The sequence below is a fragment of the Lupinus angustifolius genome, chromosome LG06 (genome assembly GCF_001865875.1).
Source record: "Lupinus angustifolius cultivar Tanjil chromosome LG06, LupAngTanjil_v1.0, whole genome shotgun sequence".
NCBI classification, from domain to species: domain Eukaryota; kingdom Viridiplantae; phylum Streptophyta; class Magnoliopsida; order Fabales; family Fabaceae; genus Lupinus; species Lupinus angustifolius.
In genome coordinates this window covers 1,909,665-1,917,782 of record NC_032014.1, presented here as the reverse complement: position 1 = coordinate 1,917,782, position 8,118 = coordinate 1,909,665, and the positions used below count along the sequence as shown (strand labels likewise).

Below are 8,118 nucleotides of genomic sequence, written 5' to 3'. Positions count from 1 at the left end.
ATGAATTAATGTTGCGATAAACCTATGATTATTGTTCTTAAAAATGCTGGATTCGAGATAATAAGTAGTTACAATAGGTACCCACTTATCTGACGGTCAGGATCAACTTGTCGGCAGCAGAGAAGATGTCGCCTTAAGCTCCTTTACATAGACAGCACGCTTCAACAATGTTGGAGTATTGATTGAGCTATTACCAATATGCTATTATTCCATTTATTCTTTAATTACTTATCTGTAACTTTAAATTCAGAATCTTATGTACTTTATATATATATATATATATAATAATGTTGATATTTAATAATGTTATTTTCACAACCAAATTGTGACAACCTCATTAATTTTTAGATGAGTTTGGAACATGTCTAAATTTAAAAGATAATATAGAAGTTAGAAATATATATAATTTGATTTGAACCTATATATGTTGATTTGGAACCCTATGACCATAATTGCTGTTTGTTTATTATTACTGCACTTAGATCCATGATACAGAAACTTTGGTTGACGTGATTCATTCACCTCAGCAGGCTAGGCTGTTGGGTTGATGATTTGTCTCGAGCAAAACCCAATTAAGGCCTTGTGATCTTAAACAATTATAAAACATTGTTTAATTAATATATTGAAGTACTATTGTTTATGCATTTCTTGACAGTTAGATAATTTAATTAATATATCTGCATTGTTAGACCTGGTCTCTCTCAGGCATTTCCTCCGCATAACTTGAATCTCATTGGTCACTAGAGGCTTTGCTTAGCATGCTTCAAACCTCATGCATCATAGAACTTAGGTTTCTGTGAGAATGTCATAGATTCTACAACATTGTTATTGTATTACTGTATTTAATCTCCAACACTATATACTGACGATGCTGGTGGAGGAATATGAGAGAAGAATAGCACAGACTTTTAGAAATAAACAAGGTTATAGCTCAAGTTGTGGTGAAAGGAGGAGTTTCTTGCCTTTCCTTGAGATAGCTGAATCCGCAGGTCAGAAACTAGAATCTACGTCTCACTATTATTTTTCCTGCTTTGGCAATCAGTGGAATTGTTGTATCTACTAACCGCTTTGGTTTTGGGAAGCTTTTCCTGATTGTTCTTAATTCAATATTCATGATGAGAATTCTACTTAGACATTTTTGCTTAATTTATCAGTAGATTTTGAATTTTGTACGCTGCCTCTATTTGCATGACTTCAATTCCCCATTTTGCGTTGAAGATGATTTGTTGATGATCAGAATTAGAATTTATATAATGTCATTAGCGTGATAATTTAGTTTCAGTTTGTAATGTTAGATTGTAGCTTGGATGTATAAAAACCACCTGAAGAAAAGTCTAGGAGATAAAATCTGCTGTCTAGTACATGAAGAATATGGTTTGCCATCATGAGAAGCATAAGCTGAGAACCTTAATTCATGCCAAAAGTTCAATTCTTACACAAAGAATTGCCTAAATTAGTTCATTCCTTTAATCTATAGAAGGTTTAACAGAGGGAAAAAAATCATGTATTAACATATAGAAGAAATTAGTTATGGAAGGTACACTATATTAAATGCGAAAGAGGGGTTAAAAAGTGAAAACTTAATGGTTTGTGTATGGTCCTAGCTCTAGTTTTGATTGCACAAAGGTGTCCCATAGAAGACTATTACCTTTAAAGGCAGCATAGAAATTCCTAACTCTAATGATATTATATGAAGCCACTTTTTTTTTTATAAAAAAACTGGATATATTGAACGAAGTTAAAAATGACCTTGATGATGGATTTAAATCTTGCAAAAATTGGAAGGATAACATGAATAATGACATCATGGTTCTATATAGCATATATGAGAGGTTGTTTATTATGGTAGGAAAATTTGACACAAGGGCGTTGCAAGATATTTTTTTAGTGTTCCTTTCAATTGTGGTCCAAAATTTTGGAAGTAGAAAGGCAGGGGAAGAGACAAATTATGCTAAAAGGAAGTAGATGTCATCATTTTGTATTAGTCTTCTAGACCATTATATCAGTACTTTCATCCAACCAACCTATTTTCTACATAAACAATTTTTCATAGAACAACATTCTGAAGTTAGATTTTTTCCCATTTCAGCTTAATAAGGTGGAGTCATACCATATAAATGCACGTCTGAACAAAACTTTTTAACAGAGTTAACTTTATTGCAGAGTCTTAAGGGATCTCCAATGGAGAAGCTTAGTAGACCATGGGACAAAGAACACATGAGGATGGCCATGCTAGAACAGGAAGAGACTTTCAAAGAGCAGGTACTTCTCTTTTTGTTCCTTAATCAGAAATCAGCATCATATATAGTTGAGCATGAGTACCCTGATAATGTTTCTGCAGGTAAATGAACTTCATCGTCTGTATCGGATTCAGAAGATATTGATGAAAAACATAGAAGCTAGCAGAACTATTGGAGTAAGCCAACAAGGATGGAACTTCAAAAATGCTATTGGTTTAACTCAAAATGGTCATCATAAAGGTACACAAGAAAAGCCTACAATGAAATTTAATCTTGAAGGGCTTGACTTAGAGGACATAGCAGAATCGGATAGTGATAGAGTTCTCGACATCATAAATGAGACGGAGATTGAATTGACATTAGGCCCTTCAGGTTACAATCGTAAGAATATCCAGACACCGCTAACTAAAGATTCAGGGCATATCTGGTCTTCATCTTCTGCTGGATCCAACCTTATAAACAAGACAAGATGCAGGAACCATCATAGCACTAATACAACTAGAGAAGAATTAAGTGGAGGCATAATAGGCCTTGCAAAGGTGCCAGAATCAACCTCTGGGTATCAAAGTGGAATGCGAAACAGTTATGATATTGAAGAACAATCAAGACAAGGGAGATCAAAACAGTCACCTTGGCTTTTGCAAGTTTTGAGTCTGAAGATGACTTAGAAAACTCTAAGCTCAATGTGATATATCAATTTATTGTTTAAGACTAACTTTGTGAATGACTTATCTCTAGAATTTTCTTATCAGTTATCAAGTGTGGTGGGGGGTTTGATGATGTCTTGTTTCAAGATGAGCTGTTACCGTTATGTTTCTAAAATCACATGTTTTGATGGGAAGAATGCTGATTCTTCCAATGAGTAACAATGTTAAACTTAGCAAGATTTTAAATAGTGTTTTTGAAAATTTCCAAAATCTTAATATTTAGGAGAATTGCTGGAAAATGCAATATTTTAGAAGTTGGTTAGATGGTTAGTACATTAAAAGTTATTTTATAAAGTTTGTATTAGTTGCTTGGTTTACAAGCTTTCTTTTTTCTCGTGCTTTCTTGCAAGTGGAAGAACCTCCAACCTTGAATGATATTCTTAATAGTGCAGCCATCTATGCTCCAAACAACAACCATTCCAACTCAAACCAAAGCACTGAGTAACTCAATACACCAAGGAAGTATTGGAATGGACCATATACCCCATTGATTCAGCCATGGAGAAATCACTACCTTCTCTGGTATCACTTTTGATGAGATCAAAACAGTGTTAAAGCAAAAATATCAAAAAATTCACCATCTTGTAAAATTAGAATGAAGGAAGATATAGAGGCACCGCATTTCCATCAATGCGACTTTTGTTAATACCAGCCTCATATCCAAAAGCAAAAGCAGAATGTGTGATTCTTGAAGATGAAAGTTGATCTTGATGAAGAAAGATTAAGGCAAAACCATAACATTGAAGTATAAGATGCATATAGGCTACACCATAATTATGCTTTCAATGGCTTCCGCTTATGCCTCTATCCTTTCCTTTTTCCTTTCATCGTCATCCAAGTAGACCAAGATGATGAACCAGTAAACTTTGTTGAAGTTTATTGGTGAAAAGGCTATTCTGGCAACTGAAATGAGGGAACTGCAATCTCACCTGCTAAACTTGTCTAATGAGAGGGACAAGTTTCTTGCAATTCTTGATGATCCCACCACATTATTCTTCATCTTCTTTCTTTAGATGCTCTGGCTTTAGCTCTTTCTTTATATGCTCGATCTAACGTGATCAACATACACTAGTGATGTGAGCCAATTAGTTACTATTGAACCCTAAATATTCTGTGCTGAGATCCGGGGTTTCATATTTTTAAAATTATTTTATTTAAAAATAATTTAAAATCTGGACCTTTAAAATTTTATGCATGTTACATGTCACAATCTGGAGAGCGGAGAGGATCTGAATTCAAATATTCTATCAATTGTGAGAATCCCAGGTGACCTTAGATTGTATTGTGTTGACGCCAACTTAGCTGAGGCCTAAGGGTCATTATCCAAGCCTCAGAGTTCTTGAAGAAGTATTTTGACCCTTTACCTGATTGTCTTTGTTGGGCAGAACTCGTGGATGACTAATAAGATAAATTAACACTTTATTTTAGCCTATCATATAATATACATAGCCATCACACAAAATGAGTGAACAAGTCCTGTTTTATCAATCCTTGGAAACTAAGGAAGAACCTGTAGTCTGCAAAATGGCCTTAGGAAATGGAGTGACGTCGGTTCTTGTTTGGTTTTTTGTGACCTTTGACAGATGTCACACCATCATCACGTTGAAAAGGAGAAAGCCATCCAAGTTTTTTGGACACATAGTTTATGAAAGATTTTCTAGGAAGAGGAGGGTTAGAAGAAGGTGAAGCATTTACTACAGGACTATTAACTCCTGATTTAAGTGTAGCTTTCTCCATCTCTTTTAGTTTCAATTTCAATTTCATTACCTTCAATTTCAGGTCTTGATTTTCTCTTCTTAAGCTGGAGATGGAGAGTTCATTTGAAACGCGTTGTGGATTAGCGGAGTATACATTCAGTTTGCCATGAGACGAAGGAGATTCGCCATCTCCATTACCATTATTCATGGCATTGCGAAGCCGTTGCTGCTCATGATAGAGAACTTGAACTACAATTTGGACAGGTAGCCTGTCATTTTGAGCGGCATGTGCACATGCCTCTCGCGATAACTTCTGACAGTCCATCACGCTGCAAACTTTCTTTCTCTCCATGTCGCTTAGCGCAGGATGAGCCTGAGAATAATTGTCAATTCCAAATTCATCACCGGTAATTCATAATAAGCTCACGTGTAAAATTCTATATCAAATACTAATACAACCAAGTAAATCATTGAATTTCACATGCAATTATAACTCCATTTATGTATTATAATATAGAAAGTAAATAATCATAAGACTAAACATAAAGCCAATTCAATTAGATAAAGTTAATCTTCTGAAGGAGACAGGAAATAATCTTGGTTATATAATGTGAATGCTTGTTCTGTTGTTCAAACAAGATGTATAGACAGGAGGATAACAAAATATGTTAGTACTTATCAGTACTGTACAAATCTGTGGTATGTTTAATTTGCTAGAGAAAGTACTGTACCTTAAGATAGATGTCTATGGCTCTATACATGCCATCATCCGTTGGCCTTGACTGTTCGGGAATTAATTCAGCCATCCTGATGAACTTTGGAACAGGTAAGTTTCGGTCAGTAGCTATTTCAGCAAGGTAGTTTTCAACTAGCTGTCCAACTCGATCCATATCACTTCGTGGGGGAGAAAAATATTCATCATCTGCACTGTAAACTTGATGGTTTCCCATTTCAGAGTCAAGGTAATTAGTCACGATCCTCAGAACTGTATCCACATCGAATAATGTGTCCCCCGTAAATGAATAAGAGGGAATAAGAAGATCATCTAAAACAGCCTGTCCTAACTGCTTGGCCATTCTCTTCTCCAAATCAAGCCTGCAAGCAACTGTTGTCTCAACATATATCGATGTCCGAAGCAGCATAGAAAGAAAGCTTACTGATATTGCATTCTTCTCCCTTGGCAAAAGACTCACTAGTGTCTCTAAAACAACCCTCTTTTCATGTTCTTGTTGGAGCTCAATCTTCTTTCTTCCCTTTCCAAATATGTCCTACTCACCAAAACAAGATTTGAAAATAGAGAATAAAATTCAAGATTGAATCCATAAAATAAAATCATATTTATTTTTAACATTTCCATCTTTTTAGTAAGGGGTCTCACTCTCACCAAACCTCGTAGCGATTTCTGTGCATAGAGCATTAGGATGGGGCCAATAGCATAGTGTTTAAGCCCTCTTGCCAACATTGCAATTAGAACTCTTTGGAAAATGTCAATTCTGAGGACTGTTAGATCTTCAGCCCACCAGTCAACTAATGACCTCTGATGGGATGCAACTGAAGACATCACTTCTTCATAGCCACTGTCACTTCTTGCAGATGTACAAAGTCGGCTTTCCTTCCATGCTATATAAGCAATTGCGTCTATGCATCGGCTCACCACTTTTGCTCTCTCTGCTATCGGAAGGAAATTCTCTGACATGTGTAAGATAGACACAGCCCCTGTTATGGTCTTGAGTGCCACTTCATTCAAGTAAGAATCAGCCCTTCCTACCAAGTTACCAACCGAACAATCCTCTGTCATCTCAAGACACTCAGCCACACACCTAAGCATAGCGATGTTTTCAACGTTTATTTCAAAGTTTATCCCATAACAGAACTTTGCTGCAAGCTCAAATGCTTCTGCTCCACCAGGAACATCAGAGAGTTCAATGAAAGAAACAACAGCATCACTAGATTCCGAGACTACTTTCCTGATGTAGCCACACTTGGAGACTAATGGAAACTGCAATTACAGTAGAAGATGTCGAATAGTGTTAGTTAATGACCAAAAATAAAAATAACAATTCTCTGCATCACCTTATGCAACGAAAATGTAGCTTCTCCAAGTTGAACATTGATATCACTTGGAATCTCCTGGGAAGATATCCTGTAATTAAATAATTAAACTCACGTAAAAGGTAGAAAATGTTCATTTGTACACTACAGAAGCAGGTTAAGTACCTAAGCATTAGTTCCATAAAAATATAATCATACCATTCACTTGTTCTCTTCATGGCGCTAGAAAGAAGCTCTTTCTTCTTCTGAGACACGTCACTACCAGCACGTATAATTGTCTCATGACCATGATCAACCATGTCAGGGACAGATTTCTTGCTCACTATAACTTCTCTATCTTACAGTTGATGATGAAGCAGACAAAGAAAGCAAATAGTTTGTGTCAATTATGGTATATATATACCCTCAAGGTAATATTTTATGTCTACTCTTCTTTCTTGTGAACTTGAGTTTCAGAGTTTAGCTATGAATATGTCGGCTGTAATAAACTATGAGTATGTTTTTACTATTTAAACTTTAGTTATGATAAATAATTAATCCATAAATTTATCTTCCACACAATTGTCGTATCCATATAGTAATCAACCTGGGAAGAAATTGGTCAGCCTACGTTGCAGCATGATACCACATATGATGCTTCCAGCTACAAATCTTATATCTACCACAAAAGTACCACAGGTACTACTCATATACAGATGAATTTTATTGCAAAAGTACAAGAGGTGCTACTCATATACAGACATAGTATTCTTTGTCTTCTTAATATAAATGGTTAGATGATGTAGGAATTGTAGAACTATTAATGCAGTAGTTGACTCCATTGTCACTAAGCAACAACGTTATCGGAATCTGTATGTGTTGTTCGGGCGATAAGATGCCCTATGCAATAATTGGTGCTCCCAGTGTTAATGAAAGATTGGCTCTGGTATACATCAGGCACATTATTTAGGTTCATGGTTTCACATCGTGCATGATAAGGGCCCCCTTTATAACGGAGACTGGTCATCTAAAACATGGTCTATATCGATTGATTTCAACATCTGACCATTACTTTATTTGGGTTGGATTTGAGTTCCAAATAATGCATCACAATCAATTACAGGCTGCCCCATAACAAAATTGTCGTTTTATCGTTTTCAATGAATACATGGCCTCTACCCCTTTGTCAACAGCTTCCCAACAAATTAAAATCAAGCATTTATGACCTGATTCTGATTATGTGGCTTAAAGTGATCAAAATTAGCTTACATGAATTATAAGGATAGATCCAAATTGGTTTATACATATAAGTTCAATCTTACCAAGTTACTATATTAAGTGAATAATTCTTGAAACCCAAGGATGAATGATGAGGAAGTTTGGAAGAGAGACGGAAATGGAGTTATGCACAGCAGTGTAAGTTAGGATGCAAAGTTAACCAAA

General features: G+C 35.6%; 2 protein-coding genes across 3 annotated transcripts; one reads left to right on the top strand and one right to left on the bottom strand.

Moving 5' to 3' along the window:
* LOC109348800 lies at positions 626–3,135 on the top strand. Of its 2 annotated transcripts, XM_019589365.1 has the most exons (3): positions 626–989; positions 2,090–2,262; positions 2,342–3,135. In XM_019589365.1, exons 2-3 carry the CDS (start codon positions 2,182–2,184, stop codon positions 2,906–2,908), a joined length of 648 nt encoding a protein of 215 aa, XP_019444910.1. In that variant the 5' UTR covers positions 626–989; positions 2,090–2,181; the 3' UTR covers positions 2,909–3,135. The 2 variants fall into 2 exon arrangements, with proteins under 2 accessions (XP_019444910.1, XP_019444909.1); XM_019589364.1 differs by lacking the exon at positions 626–989 and having other exon boundaries at positions 1,791–2,262.
* On the bottom strand, positions 4,354–7,111 carry LOC109348799 (BTB/POZ domain-containing protein At5g67385-like). Its single transcript, XM_019589363.1, has 5 exons — positions 6,895–7,111; positions 6,718–6,787; positions 6,029–6,643; positions 5,376–5,912; positions 4,354–5,017 (listed from the first exon to the last, which is right to left on the bottom strand). Exons 1-5 carry the CDS (start codon positions 6,993–6,995, stop codon positions 4,478–4,480), a joined length of 1,863 nt encoding a protein of 620 aa, XP_019444908.1. The 5' UTR covers positions 6,996–7,111; the 3' UTR covers positions 4,354–4,477.

Excerpts from the sequence above, each read along its gene's own strand:
- LOC109348800 (XM_019589365.1), top strand. The coding sequence starts at position 2,182 with ATGGAGAAGCTTAGTAGACCATGGGACAAAGAACACATGAGGATGGCC. Across the intron at positions 2,263-2,341 it reads AAGAGACTTTCAAAGAGCAG|GTAAATGAACTTCATCGTCT; the intron begins GTACTTCTCTTT and ends ATGTTTCTGCAG.
- LOC109348799 (XM_019589363.1), bottom strand. The coding sequence starts at position 6,995 with ATGGTTGATCATGGTCATGAGACAATTATACGTGCTGGTAGTGACGTG. Across the intron at positions 5,913-6,028 it reads AGAAATCGCTACGAGGTTTG|GACATATTTGGAAAGGGAAG; the intron begins GTGAGAGTGAGA and ends TTTGGTGAGTAG. Across the intron at positions 5,018-5,375 it reads CCATAGACATCTATCTTAAG|GCTCATCCTGCGCTAAGCGA; the intron begins GTACAGTACTTT and ends AATTATTCTCAG.